General features: G+C 48.4%; 1 protein-coding gene across 1 annotated transcript in view; it reads right to left on the bottom strand.

Moving 5' to 3' along the window:
• Positions 1–13,886, bottom strand: part of Srebf2 (sterol regulatory element binding transcription factor 2) — a 61,706-nt gene extending 47,820 nt beyond the window's left edge. Inside the window, exon 1 of the mRNA XM_090328822.1 lies at positions 13,671–13,886. Coding sequence (XP_090184948.1) covers positions 13,671–13,758 — 88 coding nt within the window. The 5' untranslated portion in view covers positions 13,759–13,886. The remainder of the gene's footprint in view (positions 1–13,670) is intronic.
• Between the last annotated feature and the right edge of the window lie 4,543 nt (positions 13,887–18,429).

The raw sequence follows: 18,429 nt of genomic DNA, 5'->3' as shown, positions 1-18,429 counted from the left end.
TTCAAGGTCAGCCCAGACTACATAGTGAGATCCCATCCAACAAAAAATAAGAATGAACACCGAGCACGGTGGCTCACGCCTGTAATCCTAGCTACTCAGGAGGCTGAGATCTGAGGATCGCAGTTCAAAGCCAGCCTGGGCACTAAAGTCCATGAGACTCTTATCTCCAATTAACCACTAGAAAACCAAAAGTGGCACTGTGGCTCAAGGGGGGTAGAGTGGTAGGTAGCCTTGAGCTGCAGAGCACATGGACAATGCCCAGGCCTGGAGTTCAAGCCCCATGAGGGACAAAAAAAACCCCAAAACCAAACCAAACGAAAACAATGAAAAAAAGAAAAGTCTTGGTGTTCTTTTTACTTTCAATCTCATGGAGCAGGGCTTGGGCATAGCTCAGTAGTAAGAGCACTTGTCTAGCAAGCATGAGACCCCAGATTAAATCCTCAGCACACAGGACAACCCACCTCAGGGGGACAAGACAGGAAAACTCAACCATGTTTATAAATTTCAATACGGGAGAGAATAGACAAGTTCCTTACAATGAAAGTGTTGTCAGAATGATAGAGAAAAACACCATCCATCCAAGCAGATCGGGATCCTAAGAGAGGGGAAGGGTGCTGCAGGCAAAAGGAGGCAGTTTCAAAACCACAGCACCAGCAAATGCCTTGCAATTTGCCGCTGAGAGACAATGGGTGAAGTGGGGAGATGGAGCTGGTTGGAGTGAACTGGGGAAGACCCCGACGCCATCATAGATGTGTGGCTTTATTTTAGAGACCAGGAGGAAAAGCATAGAAATTGAGGCAGACATTTATTACTTTTGTTTCATTTGTCCATCATAGTCTCCTCATCTTTCTTTAGAGAATGCCACTGGCTATGTCTTGGTGGATAAGGCTTCCTACCAGTAGCTAGTGCTTTCTCCCATCAAGAAGCATGACTCTTGAGGAAAGCATGGAAATAGATCAAAGAGGTGAATTCTAATCTGGGTGGTCTCTGCCTTAGCTATGATGTATAGCTGGTCCACTTTCTAGCCTAGCCCTCCAGTTTCTGTGGTCAATCCATTTACTGCTTCCCTGCCTCCCACAAAAACAAAAACAAAAACTTCTGTTTTTAAGCTAGCTAAAAGTAGGTTATGTGGCTTATCACCAAGAATTCTGACAAAGAACACACCAAGAAGGTTTTTGGTCAAAACTGTGTTTGAGGCCAGGTACTGTGGCTTTTGTCTGCCTAGCTACTCAGGAGGCTGAGATCTGAGGATCACGGTTCAAAGCCAGACTGGGCAATAAAGTCCAGATATGCTTATCTCCAATTATTCAACAAAAAGCAAAAAGGAGAGCTGTAGCCTAAGTGGTCTGAGTTCAAGCCCCAGGACTGGAAAAAGGGAAAACAAGAAGAGGGGTCCAGGGAGCATAGCTTAAGTGGGAGAGAGCTTGTCTAGTACCCATGAGGCTCTGAGATCAAACCCTGGTACCGCCAGAAAAGAAAACAAAATCAAAAGCGAAAACAGAAACTCTCAAGCATGTACCTGGCAGCACCGCTGGGGTGACAAATGTGACCAGGGACTGTCAGGTAAGCCTGGCAGGAATGTCAGCACTTAGGAACTGCGTTTCTCCCCTGTGGGAAGGGCTAAGACTCCAGCATCTTATTCACCAGCTCAGAATTTCATCACTGTCCTAAGCCAGACCCTGAACCCAACAGACTTGTTCCTGCAGGCCTGAGGAAGGCGTGAGACGATGAGAGGCACTTAAGATACACATTCAGTAGCAATTCCCAAAGTATGAAGGAGGCAGAAAGAGGTGTGTGTTCCAGTTTGTAAGCCCTCTAATGGTTTAAAGTCCCCTGAGGACTCCAGACTCTTCTGCTACTCTAAAAACTTCCAGAGTTTAAATGCTGAATCTTATTGTCCAGAAATGGAACACTTGGGACTGCTCCTGTATCTCACACATCACACTTATTATAAAAGCCTTTTTGAAAAGAAAAAATAAACACTCCAAAATCATGCTCTAAATAAGGCTCCTTGATAGTATAGTCTGTTTGCAGAATGCAAGAGTTCTCTTTATGCTGTTAATGGGCCTCATGCTCTTTTGTTCAAGGCTGGTGCTCTACCATCTGAGCCATACCTCCACGTTCAGCTTTTTGGCGGCTTCATGGAGATCAGTCTCATGGACTTTTCTGTGTAGGCTGGCTTTGAACCTTGATTTTCAGATCTTAGCCTCCTGAGTAGCAAGGATTACTGATGTGAGCCACCAATGCCCAACTCACTAAATTCTTGCAGCACCTATGACAAACCTCCAATCCCCCATCCCACAGAGGAAAGGAAGGCTGAGGAGCACTCCAGGACTGGAGAAAGTCACTTGAGGTACCCGTGACACACACGCGTCCACTCAATGTGCGAGCGAGCAGAGGGCCTTGCATTTCTCTAGCTTCAAGTTCCATCCCCACATGGCAATCCCAACGCAGAAGCCTACTTACGTTAGACACGGATGTGACATGGGCTACAAGAGAGGGAAACATAGGGGCTTAGAGTTGGACACACTGGGATCTAGGTCTTTCTCCTACCACTTACTAGTTTTGTGGTCGGGCCTCCGTTTCTTAAGGACTAACTGCAAATATATATTATGAGATAATAGAGATTAGGTCATGAAACAGTACCTGACCTAAAGAACTGTTACTAAATGTCAGAGCAGGGATCTTGTTTACCTTGTGAGTGCGAAACAGGCCCCCTAGAAGGTCTGAGCAGACACAGCGGCACACACCTGAATTTGAAAACCTGGAGGACTGAAAAGCAGAAGAGACTGCAGGACAGTTAATAACCAGTGAAGAACAAGGTAAGTCACGTTTAGAGAAGTCTGGTGTCACCCTCATTGTGTAAGATCAAAATGAAATGGTCTTGCACATTCATTATTGAATACGTAGGTGTACAAAGAATCAAACACAACAGAGAACAACGATCATACGCTGGGGTCCAACCCCACTGAAGAATGAAACAGAAAGCCTGCTCAGGTTGCTCAGAGGGCTAGGTATTGGTGGCTCGTGCCTGTAAATAGCTACTTGAACAGTCCTCAATCAGGAGGACTGCAGTTCAGCATCATCTAAGGCACACAGCTGTCACAGTGATGTGTGCCTGTCATCCTAGCAACACAGGAGGCTGAGATTCAGAGGACTGTGGTTCCAAGCCAGCCCACGTAAAAGAGTTTGCAAGACTGTACCTCAAAGAACCTGGGCCCAGTGGCATGTCATCCCAGCTGCTATGGGAAGTATAAAGCAGCAGATCAGGATCCAGGCACATGCAAACAAAAAGGGAGAAGGGTCTCCTGAGCTCCAAAGAGCCAGTGCAAAGAAGGGCTGGTGCCTGTATGCCTAGCTACTCAGGGAGCCTAAAGAATCCTGCTTCAAAGCAGCCTGGGCAGACAAATTTGAGAGACTTATATCTTCAATTAACCAGCAAAAAGCCAGAAGGAGATAAGGCTCAAGTAGCAGAGCACCAGCCTTAAGTAGAAAAGCCAAGCAAAACCAACAAGACCTGAGCTCAGATCCCAGTACCTGCACAACAACAAAACAATATAACAACAGGCCCAATATGATGTAATCTCAGCTAACTAAGGAAATAAAAATAAGGGGATCATAGTTGGAGGCTAGGCCCAGCAAAAATTCAATACCTCATCTAAAAAACACTAAAGAAGAAAAACATGAGAAGGGATATCATGTTCAAGATGTATCCATTACCTGACAAATGTATCTGTAACCCTTCTATACATTACCCCAACAATAAAATACAAACTGCAACAACACTAAAGGATTGGGGACATGACTCAAATGACTGCCTACCAAGTTCAAGCCTCAGTACTGCAAAAACAAACAAGAACCTATGAAAAGTATTGTAAGAAAAGAGGCTAGGGGCCGGGAGTTTGGCCTAGCGGTAGAGTGCTTGCCTAGCAGGCATGAAGACCCAGGTTCGATTCCTTGGAACCACATACATAGAAAAAAGCCAGAAGTGGTGCTGAGGCTCAAGTGGTAGAGCTCTAGCCTTGAGAAAGTACAAGGACAGTGCTCAGGCCCTGAGCTCAAGCCCAGGACTGGCAAAAAAAAAAAAAAGGCTACATACAACAAAGGGTTATTTCAAATATATTCCCAGATTTTTGTGAGAAAAGGTCTAAAGCAAATGACAGGGAAAGAAACTTCCCTTTCTGGTAGTAGAAAACCTCAGAACGTTTTTGAGGAAGATGCTTTCAAAAGTCAGGTCAGGGAAAGCGCTGCCACCTAGAAACTACAGAAGAGCACACAGACAAAACAGGGCCCCACTGACACAACGGAAACCAAGAAACCATTTTCCAAGTCCCCTAAAGCAGAACTTTAAGGAACAATTTTAAAACCAAAGAGAACTGGTCAATCAGGCTGGGTATGTGGCTCAAGTGGGAGGGAGCCTGTCTAGCAAGCAAAAGGCCCTGAGGTCCAATCCCCAGTGCTGTATAATAGTAATTAATAATAACTATTATTATGTCAATGTACAACTAAGCCAAATAAAATGATAGCTAAGAACACCCTATGTAATTACCAAGTTTCTATATGTCTGTCTAAACACATCCATGAAAGAGAGCAGGCAAACCAAGAAATCCAAGTGGCACAGTCGTAGGCCAGTTCCAAAGACTCGAGTCCTGGGCATGGGGACACTTGCGGTACTGCAAAGTGACCTCTCCTGGGACCTTAACCAGAAAACAGTCAAGTGAGGTGCTGGGAGGTCAGAACAGGCAGTGCTGGGGACAAGGGTTAAACTGGCAAGGATGTGGCAAAGATATAGAAAGAAGAAAGAGATTAGAGTCTACATGGACCCTTGCTCCTGATGGAAGTGTAAAGTGGTAGCTACACCATGGAGATATGGAGAAACATTCAGCAGAAAGAGTGGCATCGGTTTGGTTTAATGATAGAGTGCTTGCCTAGCATGCACAAAGACCCAGGTTCAATTCCTTGGTATCACATTACATAGAAAAGCTGGAAGTGGTGCTGTGGCTCAAGTGGTAGAGCTCTAGCCTAGAGAAAGCCCAAGGACAGTGCTCAGCCCCAGGACTGGCAAAACAAACAAGCATACAAACAAACTCCAAGTATACACAGACCCAGGGGCATCATAGCCAGAGTGGCTTAAGTGAGAGCACTGCCTAACAAGCCTAAGTTCCAACACCAGAACAGCCAAAAGGAAATGTCAAGTCACAATGTGGACAGACCACATTCCCACCCAACCATATCTGCAAATGTCAAGTGATAAATTTACAAATCTATTCATTAGGTATTGTTTTCAGTGGCAATAGACTGGAAGCACCTTCAAATGTCCATCAAAAAAGAGGATGCGTCCATGAAAAGGAAAAGCATGGGGGTGTGAAAGCCAGCCCAGGCTTTCTCCAAAATAGCCGGCAAAAAGCTAGGCTGGAAGCATGGGGCAAGTGATAGAGCACCAGCTCAACAAAGAAGCTGAGCAGTAGGACTGAGTTTAAACATGGGTACCAGAAAAAAAATAACCAATCAACCTACAAAAAGCCAACAAAGCAGGGTGCGGTGGTTCACACCTGTAATCCTAGCTACAGGAGGCTGAGATCAGGAGGACTGCAGTTCAAAGCCAGCCAGGCATTAGGCATTACAAAGCTGTGAGACTCTTATCTCCAATTAATCTCTAGAAAACTGGAAGTGGGGCTCTGGCTCAAGGGTAGGGCAGTAGCCTTGAGCTGAAGAGCTCAGGGATACCACCCAGGGCCAGAGTTCAAGCCCCATGACCTGTCTCCCACCCCTCAAAAAAAGCCAACAAGGATCAGGGATGAGTATGAGGTCCACAAACAGTTGAGAGCCCGACAGGCAGTACTCAAGAACACGTAGGCCAAAGGACTGGGCGTGAATGTGGAGAATGATTGTGAAGGGTGAGGACACACAGGCCAAGGAAGGGGAAACGCCAGAGGGCTCTGGTTTGGTGGTCTGAGAAACCCAGAAAACATATTCCAGAAAATGTAACAAGATGAGGTCATGAGCTAAAACAAGGTGGAAAATAAACACCCAAATGTTGGTGGCACAAGTAATTCAAGTATCAAAACAAAGCTTTTGCCTTTAAAAGGATATACAGAGCGGGGAAAGTGCTCTGTGCTTCACCTGGCTGAGCAGTGTAGACAAGCCTCGCTCACGAAAGAGGGGAAACCAGTGTGTCCCTCCTCTCCTCCCCTCCCCTTCAGTGGTGTGCTGACCACACCCTCCCCAACACTGGCTCCTTACTCTCAGGCTGGCCACTCCAGACCACTCAATGACGTGGGCACCAGGCTGGGGCCACCCAATATCCTGAATTTCAAGTCCTTTCCTTCTCTCACTCGACAAACCATCACAGAGCATCTATTCATTGTCAGGTCCTGCTCGGGTCCTCTGCCAAGGATGGAACTGAATGACTGCAGGGAGAAGCCAGCAGAGGCTCAGAACCTGAGGGTTCCCTGCAGGCTAGAGTGGAGACTAGCTAAGGACAGAGGGGCCTGGTGGGAATCAGGTTTTAGACACACTCACAGCGAGAGCCCCACTAAGTAGGGGCAATGACTGACATCTCAGTCACAGGGAGACCCTATCAGGGAATCCCAAACACTAAGGACAAGATGCTAAAAGTTTCCATGGGAGAAAGCAGGTCACATAAAGAGTTCAAGAATAAAAATGCCAGAGTGGCTCCAGTGGAGAGAGCTGCCTAGCAAGCCTTAGTTCAAACACCAGGACAGCCAAAAGGGAAAAAGAAAGAGTAAAAATAGCGTGCCTGTGTGGCTGTGTGGCTGTACAGCCCTACAATCACAGCGCTTGTCAGGCTGAGGCAGAAAAATGATGAGTACAAGGCCAGCCACAGCCAGATTGTATGAAAACAAAAACACCTAAAATTCTAAACCCAATCGACTATTAAATTGGTTAAAGATATTTTTAGACATGTACCTCTCTCCTCAATTTACCTAGAAGACGCTACTGAAGAATGAAGGAGGTACTCTACAAAATTAAAAATAAGAATGAAGGGGCCGGAGTTCTATTACTGTTTCTCAGAGTGATGATCTGAAGACATGGCTCAAGTGGAAGGACACATGCCTGGCAATCTACAAACACACGCACACGCACACACACACAAGTTCAGATAACAGCTTCACTATCAGAGGGGGCAAAAAGGACTGACCAAGGAAACTAAGCAAAAGATTAAATGGAGTCACTGTAAGCCTTCTGAAAATACAGACAAGAGGACCGGGAGCATAGTCTAGTGGTAGAGTGCTCGTCTAGCATGCATGAAGCCCTGGGTTTGATTCCACAGGACCACATACTCAGAAAAAGCTGAAAGTGGTGCTGTAGCTCAAGTGGTAGGGCTCAAGCCTTGAGCAAAAAGTGTCCAAGGACAGTGCCCAAGCCCTGAGTTCAAGCTCCCAGGACTGATAGGAAAGGAAAGGAAAGGAAAGAAGGAAAGGAGAGGCGAGGAGAGGAGGAAAGGAAAGGAGGGAAGGAAAGGAGAGGAGAGGAGAGGAGGAAAGGAAAGGAAAGGAAAGGAGGGGAGAGGAAAGGAAAGGAAAGGAGGGGAGAGGAAAGGAAAGGAAAGGAAAGGAAAGGAAAGGAAAGGAAAGGAAAGGAAAGGAAAGGAAAGGAGGAAGGGAGGGAGAGAGAAAGAAAGAAAATACAGACAAGAAGTACAGATGACTGATCAAGGGAAGTGAATACCTATGGCCACAGAAAAACTTGTTCACGATCCCTGCATTTCCATTTAAAACAGTCAAAAGGGGGAAAAGCCCAAAACTGACAAGTTAACAAAGAAACGAAACACGAGGCTGCAAGGTCTATGAACCTGAACATCACACGAAGCGTATCTGATTCCATTTACGACATGTGTACAACAGGCAAATACACAGACACAAAGCAAGTTAGCTCGGTGAAAATGGCTTTTTTCTCTTTCTTTCTTTTTTTTTTTTTGAGGCACTGGGCTTTATGTAAACTGTACTAGCAAGACAAGCACCCTACCACGTAAGCCACACCGCCAGCCTTTTTTTTTTTTTTTTAAACTTTAGTTATGAGGGTTTGGGTTTTGCTTTCGGTCCAGGAAGGATTTGGGCCTTTATCTACCTATCTTCACTTCCCACAAGCTAAGACCACAGATGTGAATCACTATAACTGACCTGTTGGTTAAGATGGGGGTTTCACTCACCTTTTTGGGGGGGGGGGGCGGGGAATACCATCCTGGGTCTTGAACTCACAAGACCTGGATGCTGTCCCTGAGCTTCTTTATTCAAGACTAGTGCTCTACCATTTGAGTCACAACTTCATTTCTGGCTTTTTGGTGGTTAATTAGAGATAAGTCTCATGGATTTTTATGCCTGGGCTGGTTTTGAACCGTGATCCTCAGATCTCAGCCTCCTGAGTAGCTAGGATTATAGGCGTGAGCTTCATTGCCTGGCAGGAAAAACATTCTCTAAAGAGAACAGCTGCCTCTGTTTGTCCCTTGTCCAGCTGTTTCTGGCTCGTGTTTGATTAATCTGGCCTTGGACCCCCTCCTCCTCCATCAGCTTCTTCCATCACAGGTACACCCCTTAACTGCCAACTCTCTTTATGGCCTCGTCATTCTTGCTGCCTCGTGCAGCCCTGCTCATCCTCCAACAGCTTGCTCTTTAAAAAGTTGATCCTCCCACAAGAAGCTCGCCATGTATCACCAGTATATGCTAATAGAAAATATTCACCTCCTCTCAGTTTATTATACTCCCCTACTTCAAACCTCCACTGCCAGGTTTTACCTCCTCCTAAAGCATCTATTTCTCAGGGATGGCACCTTACTTCAATTTCAGCTTAAGACACTATCATCATCAACCAGCTCTCCCTGTTACCTTCTGAGCTGCTGCAAAGCCTCGGGCTCAAAGCTTCCACAGGATCCCAGAATTCTACCTATGCTCTGCTCTCAAGGCCAAACCCTCATTGAGGCCATCACCTCATACCTGGAAGTTTTTCCAAATGCTTCCTTACCTATCAGCACTTCAATTTTTCTTAAAAATCCATGACCAGTGGGTTATTCTTCTACTTAAAACTGTTCAATAATTTCCTTCCCACATGCCCCAAACTACCCCCATCTAATGCATGTTAGTTCCACTGTGCCTCAGATCTTGTCTTCTACCGTTCACTGACATACACCATACACTCCAGGATTTCTCAGCAGCCTTTTATGTCTGAGGCGGCTCGGGTCTATCCCCTTCCCTAGATGTTTATATTTTCCTGCCACCACCTTTGGGGAGCTTGGCAAATAGATCATTTCTTGACTGTGCCTTTCTTCATCACAGTGCAAGAAAATCCCACCCCTCTGCCCTTCCAGAAGACCTTGCCTATAATATAGCACAAAAGTCTTTCTTCAAAAAATAGAAGTGTGTCCCAAAGGAGGCAGTGTAGCTATTGACTCACAAGGGAAACCTGGGAGTCTGGAACAACAGAACACGTCCTGGTGATCAACTAAGACACAAGCTTTGTTGGCAGTCCTAAATTTGTTTGTTTGCTTATTTATGTGTTCCAGTCCTGGGGCTTGAACTCAGGGCCTGAGCACTGTCCTTGGGCTTTCTCAAGGGTAGTGCTCTACCACTTGAGCCACAGCATCACTTCTGGCTTTTTCTATGTATATGTTATGGAAGAATTGAACCTGGATCTTTGTGCATGCTAGGTAAGCATTCTACCACGAAGTCAAACTCCCAGCCCTTAAGTGTATTTTCTTCCTCCTCTTCTTCTTCTTCTTCCTCTTCTTTTCTTTTTGGTGGCCCTGGGGTTTGAACTCAGGGACTAATACTTGCTAGGGAGGTGCCCTACCAGTGGAGCCATGCCTCTAGCTCCTAAGTATGTTTCATTTAAAAAAACATTTTTGGGGGCTAACATTTAAAAATCTCAAGATTTTACATAAAATCCATACTTGGATTTGTGTGTGTGTGTGTGTGTGTGTGTGTGTGTGTGTGTGTGTGTGTGTGCGTGCATGTCCATGACAGTCCTGGGGCTTGAACTCAGGGCCTGGGCACTCTCTCTGAGCTTTTGTGCCCAAGGACGCTGCTCTACCACTTAAGCCACAGCTCTACTTCCAGCTTAAATTATTTATTTTTGGTAATTGACTGGAGATAACTGTCTCATAGACATTCCAGCCCAGACTTTGTTTTGAACCACAATCCTCAGACTCAGTTTCCTGAGTATTTAAGATTATGGCATGAGAGTCAAGAGGGTAGCTCACACCTGTAATCTTAGCTACTCAGGAGGCTGAGATCTGAGGATCAGGGTTCAAAGCCAGCCAAGGCAAAAAAGGACCTGAGCCTCTTATCTCCAATTAACCTTTGGGGTTTGGCTCAAAGGTTGGGTGAGAGCACCAGGGAGAGCACCCAGGCCAAGTTCAAGCCCCATGTCCCACAAAAACAAACAAACAAAAAAAGGATAATCATGAGGGCCGGGAGTACAGCCTAGTGGTAGAGTGCTTGTCTAACATGTACAAAGCCCTAGGTTCAATTCCTTGGTACCATAAACTCAGAAAAAGCCAGAAGTGGCACTGTGGCTCAAGTGGCAGAGCACTAGCCTTGAGTAAGTGTCCAAGGACAGTGCCCAGGCCCTGAGTTCAAGCCCCAGGACTGGCAAAAAAAAAAAAAAAATTATAGGCATGAGCCACCCACACTGGAATCATACTTGGACTTTTTTTTTTTTATTTTATTTTTAAGAAACACTGCTATTTCTTCCCAGAGGCTCCCTTGTTTACCCTCATCATGGGGGTGCTCTGAAACCACTCAAAAGGGAGGTAACCAGTGGTTCACGCCTGTAATCCTAGCTAATTAGGAGACTGAGACCTACAGGATCAAAGTGTAAGGCTAACCTGGGCAGAAAAGTCCTTGAGACTCCTATCTCCAGTTAACCAGTAAAAATGCCAGACTGGAGTTGAGGCTCAAGTGGTACACCACTAAGCCATGATCGAGGGAGAATCAACCTTGAGCAAGAAAGCAGAGTCAGCTGTAATCCTAGTTACTTCAGAGGCTGAGATCTCAAGATTGTGGTTCAAAGCCAGTCCAGGCAAGAAGGTTCATGAGGCTCTAATCTCCAATAAATCACTCAGAAAAAAAGCTGAATGAAAATGGCGCTATAGCTGAAGTGGTAGACTACTAGCCTTGAGCACAAAGGAGCTTAAGACAGCACCCAGGCCCCACCGAGTTCAAGCCCTGAGACAGGCAGAAAAAAAGGACGGCGGGGGGAGGGAGAAAGCAGTGAGCTGAAAGGCATGAGTTCAAGCCTGGTAGTGGTATAAACAAAACAAATGTGCTAAATGACTGCATGGACATGGTTTCTAATGGGCACTGACGGACTGGAACAGCAAGGCTAAGGGTTTCTGTGTATCTGCTGAAGGCAGGCACAGGATATCCCCATGACTCACAACAAAGAAAGTAAATATACGCTCTCTGCTTCCTCATCTAGCTCTAGAAATATCTCTGGCTAGCCCATGCCTAATCTAATCCAATCCTGAAATCTATGGTGAATAGAATTCAGTGCCCTGTCAAGCCCACACTGGCTACATTTATTCAGGCATTTCTCAAGTACTTAGTGCAAAGAATTCAGGCCCCCTCCTCATTGTGCTAGCTAACATTCTGGAAAGGGAACACTTAGGTATCGAGTGAGATCTGCAGACACCTGGCCTTAAGCCTGCCCAACCCTGTTGTCCTTAGGTTAAGAGCTCTTTGGTGTGGTGTTTCTGGTACACCAGCTTCTAACTAGCTCCACCAATAATTTTCACTCATTGTTATGGGCAATATTAAGCCACCCTCAGCACTATGTACTGGTACTCCTCTCAAATTCCATGTGGCCATGAAATTCTGCCTTTCCTATCATTCATGGTTGCTTACCAGACACCAAAGTCTGAACTCAAATACTGACCAATAGGTAACAGGGAATTGCATGCACTTCCCAAACGCGGTTTGGGGACCTGTAAAGTGTAAAGCCACTGAACTTACAGAATCTACATTTTTTTTCCAGCATTCTATGGGGATAAAATGAATTTGGGTAGGAAGGGCCCTGGGCTTGAATTTCAGGATCTGTGAGTGAGAGGTGATCTCTACAGATGGTGTTACTATGAAGATGGAAACTACTGGTGTGTATGAGTGCTTAACACAATGTTTGGCACATGAGTGCCTGAAGCACGTTAGCTGTCCTTATTAGATGCCAAGAATCCTCTCCCCTATTAATAACCCATCTCTGAATTTAAGGCAGTCAGTGAAGAAGTCTGTAGTTATAAGTGGGCCCTCAACTTAAGGTCTTGCTGCCCTGCCTGGCGGGCTAACATGGAAAGGAGGCATTTGCAGCATTGCTACAGAAACAAAATGGGAAAATGGCAAATGTCCTTTCCACATAGCTGCTGCCACTTAGCTCTTCCTCTAGAAGAAAAATCTGCAGAGTTCTTCATTTGCACAATGAAGACAGCCACCATATCTGTTAGTGAGAATCTTGACCAAAAAAAAAAAAAAAAGTACTGTGCAGGACACCAGTAACCCCTATAATCCTAAACTCAGGATGCTGAGATCTGAGTATCATGGTTCAAAGCCAGCCTGGGCAGAAAAGCCCCAAGATTCTTATCTCTGATCACACACACACACACAGAGCTAGCCAGAGGTGGAGCTGTGGCTCAAGTGGTAAAGCACCAGACTTAAGCAGAAAAAAGCTAAGGGACAGCAACTGCACCCTGAGTTCAAGTCCCATTATAGGCAAAAAAAAAAAAAAAAAGTACTTTCTAAAGTGAAAAGCGCAATTTCCATGAACGGGCGGATGAGTGACCTTCGATCACGTAACAGGTCCTGGGAAAGGGTGACGAAGAATACCTGACAGTGGGAAGAGTAAGCGGGGACCGTTCTAGAACACCGGGAGAAAGCTGATCAGTGTTTAAAAGATTCCTAGCCTGTTCACTTGATTCCGAATCCCCGAGGGAGGAGTGCAAAGAAACCACTGTGGGCTCCGGACCCGGGCATCCGTCCGCGTGGTTACCTTGGGCAAGTCTGGGATCCTCTCCAAACCTAGGCTCCCAAGATTAAAAGAAAGAAAGGAAATTTAAGAGAGGATCCCGGAGCTCCTGCTAGCTCTCTTCCACTCCGCCGATGCTGCCGCTGAACAAAGGCCACCGCTCCCCAGCCTCTGCCCCCCGAGCCACAGCTCAGAATCTGGGCGGCCCAGGTGCCCTCGCAGGGCGGCGGCGGGAGCGCCCGGGCCTCCGTCCCGGGAGAGCCGCCCCTCGCTCCCGCCACAGCCCGCTCCACCAGCAACGCCCAAAGTTGTTGATGTTGTTGTTGTTGTTTCCGGACGCCCGGCGACCCCGCGGTGCGCCCTCGCCGGGAGGCCCCGACGCGGGGAGCGCGGGCCGGGGCAGTGACAGGTGCGACGCGGAGCCGGGGAGCCGCGGGCGGCGGGAGCGCAGGGCGCGCGCGGGCGCACGCGGGACGCGGCGGCCGTGCTGTCACCCCCGGCGACGCCCCCGCGACGCCCCCGGGGTCCTCCCGGAGCGGGGCGCTCCAGCCCGGCGCTCCCTCCCCGCCGGGCCGGCCGGCGCGCCGGGCTCGCTCCGCCGGGGCCGTGGCGGGGTGGGCGCACGCGCGCCCGGGCGCGCCGCCGTAACCCCTTCCTCCCCGCGCGCCCCTCGCCGAGGCTCCGGCCCGCCCGCCGCTCACCGTCGATGTCCCCCAGGGTCAGCTCGTCGCCCAGCTCCGTCAGCGTCTCCATGGTCTCCATGAGGCCCAGCTCGGAGCTCCCGTCCATCGCCCGGCTCGGCGCGGAGGCCCCAGGGCGGTCCCGCTCAGGGAGACGCGGGGGCGGTGCTGCCGCCACCGCCCATGACACCCGACAGCCCCCGCCCGGTACCGCCTCACCGGCCCGTGCCAGTCGCCGCCATGTTTGCGCTGCGCCCCGGCGCCGCGCGGAAGGGGCGGGGCGGGATTCCCCGGCCCCAGCCCGCGCCGCCCGCCTCCGGCCGCGCTGCCCCCGCCCCGCGGGTTGTCCATGGGACCAGGCTCCTCCGGGCCAATCGGCGCGAGCAGCGGCGCGTGGGGTGATGGCGCGTCGGCGATCAGCAGCTCCGATTTGCATAGGGCGACCCCGCCCCTCGCGGCTGCGGAGCCGACCGGGGGCGGCCGCGGGGCCCTCAGCCCCGCCCCCTTCCCCGGGTTAAAGGAGCCGCCACTCCTCCGTGGGATTTGCTCCGGGACGACGGCGCGCCCGCGTCCCGGGCCGAAGGGTTAACGCGCGGCGGTGCAGCCGCGGACCGCGAGCGCATTACATCATCTTCCCCACAGCCTCCCCACCCCCGCCGCAGCCCGGGAAAGCGGGGAGAATAGAGGTAGACCCCCCCCACCCCCAACTCAGTGACGCGCCTCCAGCCCGAAACGAGGCTGGGCAGCACCCTCTTGCGGGCCGTTTCCGCGCCTTTGCACCTGCTCAGAGCCACCCGGGCCTTTAAACAAGGACCTCGCTCGCCCTCGGGAGGTGGCATGCACCCCACTCCACGCGCGGAACCGCCTCACTGCCCTGTCTGTCTTGCAGCTGTTAGGCTGTACACAAAGGTGCAGACTTCCAGGAATTTATCCTGAAGAAAAGGCACGAGCACTCAAAGAACTGCTGAAAGATGTCTCCAAAGATACCCATCCCCAAATTGGGTTGCTGGGAAAATTTGAGAAGCCCAGGAAGGCACTGGGTAAACCAGCTCCAAACGAAGAAATACCGTGGCACCAGTAAAAATTATACACATACATACATGCAAATTTATTGACAAGATTCCTATAACAAGTACAAAAGACTTGAGAGCACACGGGCTGTGTGAAGACTGGAGATGGCTGACTTACTGGTGGACCTTGGTCTGTTGATGGAATAGCTAAGTTTCAGTTGTGTCATCTCTAAAATGGGGATAACATGGCACCACTTATACTAGTGAAATTTTTATTTTTTTGCCAGTCCTGGGACTTGAACTCAGTGCCTGAGCACTATCTTTGGGCTTTCTCAAGGCTAGAGCTCTACCCCTTGAGCCACAGCAACTTCCAGCTTTTCTAGACATGTGGTACCAAGGAATTGAACCTGGGTCTTAGTGCATGCTAGGCAAGCACTCTACCACTAGGCCAAACTCCCTGCCCCTACTTTTGAAAATTAAATAAGGTGGCCGGACAAGGATGAGGTGGCTCACGTCTGTAATCCTAGCTACTATGGAGGCTGAGATCTAAAGATCATGGTTCAAAGCCATCTGGGGCACTAGACTGTGAGACTCTTGCCTCCAATTAATCACTAGAAAACAGGAAGTGGGGCCGGGAGTTTGGCCTAGTGGTTAAAGTGCTTGCCTAGCATGCATGAAGACCCGGGTTCGATTCCTCGGTACCACATACATACAAAAAAGCCAGAAGTGGTGCTGAGGCTCAAGTGGTAGAGCTCTGGCCTTGAGAAAGTCCAAGGACAGCGCTCAGGCCCTGAGCTCAAGCCCAGGACTGGCAAAAAAAAAAAAAGAAAAAGAAAAAGAAAACAGGAAGTGGGGCTGTGGCTCAGGGCAGGGCGGTAGCCTTAAGATGAAAAGCTGGGGGGGCGGGGAGGGAGGGAAATGGGTACCAAAACATGTGAAAGGGTATCAATGTATGTGAATTAATGCACCTTCTATCTGGCAAATATCATGTAACCCTTTTACTAATTACAATAAAAAAAAATCCTTTAAAAAAAAAAAAAAGATGAAAAGCTCATAGGTAGCGCCCAGGCCTAGAGTTCAAGCCTCATGACCCACACTCATTTGACGATACTGACCATCTTTGTGGCAGGCACAGTTCCTGATCCCTTAGAGCTTCCTGTTTAGTGGGAGAAGGGGTACAGTACATAAATGTGAAAATAACATATGATAGTATAAAAGTAACCAAGAAAGGGGCCGGGAGTTTGGTCTAGTGGTAGAGTACTTGCCTAGCATGCACGAAGACCTGGGTTCGATTCCTCGGTACCACATACATAGAAAAAAGCCTGAAATGGTGCTGAAGCTCAAGTGGTAGAGCTCTAACCTTGAGAAAGTCCAAGGACAGTGCTCAGGCCCTGAGCTCAAGCCCATGACTGGCAAAAAAAAAAAAAAAAAAGTAACCAAGAAAGTAATGAGTATGATGAGATTAACCAGGAACTTGATCTGCTACCACCAGACCTGAAGGCTGGGAGGTAGTTCAGTGGTTAGAGGGCTTGACTAGGGCTTGGCTTCAATTCCTGGCATGGGGATGGGAGTCTGAAATATCACTTAGTCTCAAATTCTGAGTGTTCCCTCTTGGACAGGCAGAGGAACTGACATCAGTGACAAAGGTCTTGAGGTAGGATGAGCTGCTGCCAGCTAGCACATGGCATCACATCCTGGCATATAAATATAGTAAGTTTTCAGACAAGGCAGCTATTATAATTGAAAAGGTAAGTCACTCCCAAAAGCTGACAGTTGGACTTGGAATACATTTTACTTTCTTTCTGATATTTTAGTATTGTATACATTACTTTTTATGATAAGCATATATTTAAAGTCTTATGGGGAAAATAAAATAAGAATGTTCTTGTTTACATACAGACAGAAACAAAAATCAAACGAACTGGATTGCCCTGCTCTGGACCTGGCACTGAGCTGGTTGCTGCTTTGGGTTGTTGTAGTTTTTTGTCTGCCCTCTCCCCCACACCCTCCCCTGTGGTGGGTGGGGCTTGAGTGCTGGGGCCTGAGTGCTGTCCCTAAGCCCTTCAGCTCAAGGCTAGCACTCTACCACTTTGAACCACAGTGCCACTTCTGGTTTTCCGGTGGTTAAATGGAGATAAGAGCCTCATAGACTTAAGTGCCCTGGCTGGCTTTGAACTGTGATCCTCAGATCTCAGCCTCCTGAGTACCTAGGATTTCAGTCATGAGCTAAGGGTACCTGGCTGTTGTGTGTGGTTTGTTTGTGTCAGTCCTAGGGCTTGAACTCAGGGCCCGAGCATTGTCTCTGAGCTTCTTTTGCTCAAAGCTAGCACTTTATCACTTGAGCCAAAGTGCCACTTCCAGCTTTTTCTGTTTGTGTACTGAGGAATCAAACCCAGGGAGGGCTTCATCATGCTAGGAAGGCATATGACCCACTTTGATGGAGTGCCTCCCCCCATCCCAGGCTCTCAGTAACCTCTGCAGGGGGCTGTCTGAGCACCAGGAGGCCAGAGTGGGCACAGTTCCTCCTACTCTGCAGGCCTCAAGTATCTGGCCAAGTGGCCAGAGGGAGTACAAAGGAAGGCTCAGTAGACATGGTAGAGGGTAGCCAAGCCTCAGCTAAGCGAAACATTGACAGTTTCCCTCAGGCTCTGGGTTCCACTTAGCTGAACGTTTTCCAGCTGGTACCTGCTGAAGTGGGAAGGATGAGCTGGCTCTGCAGGGTGGAGAAGCCTCTGACCAAGTGGCTCCTCCAGACCTGGGCTGCTGATCTGTCAGAATATTTACCACTGGGCAGAGAGTCTGCATGTTTTCACTTTCTTCACATTTCTCCTCCTAGGGTTTTTCTCCTGGTGCCTGTCCCCTTCCTTCCCTTCCCAGTTTTTCAGAATTTATTTCAGATACCACTTCTTTCAGAAAGCCAAAGGGACTTTGACCTCAATTTAGGGTTGGAGGATGGGAAAGAACAGGTTTTGTGACAGATGTCATCAACTTTGAAGTCCTAGAGGGTATGGCCACCCAAGAAGATTGCAGAGGAAAGGGAGAGCTTAAGAAAACAAACAAAACCCTCTCCATCTAAAGAAACCAGTGAGAAAGGAGGACCCAGGAAGAGAAAGTTGAACTGCAAGATCAGGCCAAAAGCAGAGGCCTACCACAAGAAGCCACAGCAGCATCTCCCTATGTCTGGAAATTCTACTGGGAGAAGTTTTCAACAGTCTAAACCAGGGCTTAAAATGTCTGGAGTTTTAGCCATTTTGACTGGGAGATTGCTACTGGCACTTTAGCAGACCAGGAATACTGCTCGATATGTGGGATAGACTTCTCTATCTCACCTACAAGTTATCAGCACCCCAAATGTCTACAGTTCCACTGCCAAGATACTCCACCCTTGAACATTTGCAGGCTAGGTGCTGGTGGCTCACACTTGTAATCCTTGCTACTAAAGAGAATGAGATTTGAGGGTTGCAGTTCAAAGCCAGCCTGGCCTGGGGCAGGCAAGTCCATGAGACTTTTTTTTTTTTGGTAGATTTTTGGGGCTTAGATTCTTGGCCTGGGTGGTGCACCACCCCCCCATCTCCAGTTAATCACAGAAAAAGCTGAAAGTGACACTGTGGCTTAAGTGGTAGAATGCTTGCTTTGATCACAAAGAGGCTCAGGGACTGTTCCCAGGTCCAGAGATTGAGCCCCAGGACTGGCAAAAGAAAGAGGGGAGGGGGAAAAGAAGGAGGGAGGGAGAGAGGGAGAGAGGAAGGAAAGAAGGAAGGAAGGAAGAA

Source organism: Megascapheus bottae, chromosome 2 (assembly GCF_031878675.1).
Source record: "Megascapheus bottae isolate mThoBot1 chromosome 2, mThoBot2.hap1, whole genome shotgun sequence".
Lineage (NCBI taxonomy): Eukaryota > Metazoa > Chordata > Mammalia > Rodentia > Geomyidae > Megascapheus > Megascapheus bottae.
Note: the sequence above shows the minus strand (reverse complement) of the source record. Positions and strands in the feature narration are given on the sequence as shown.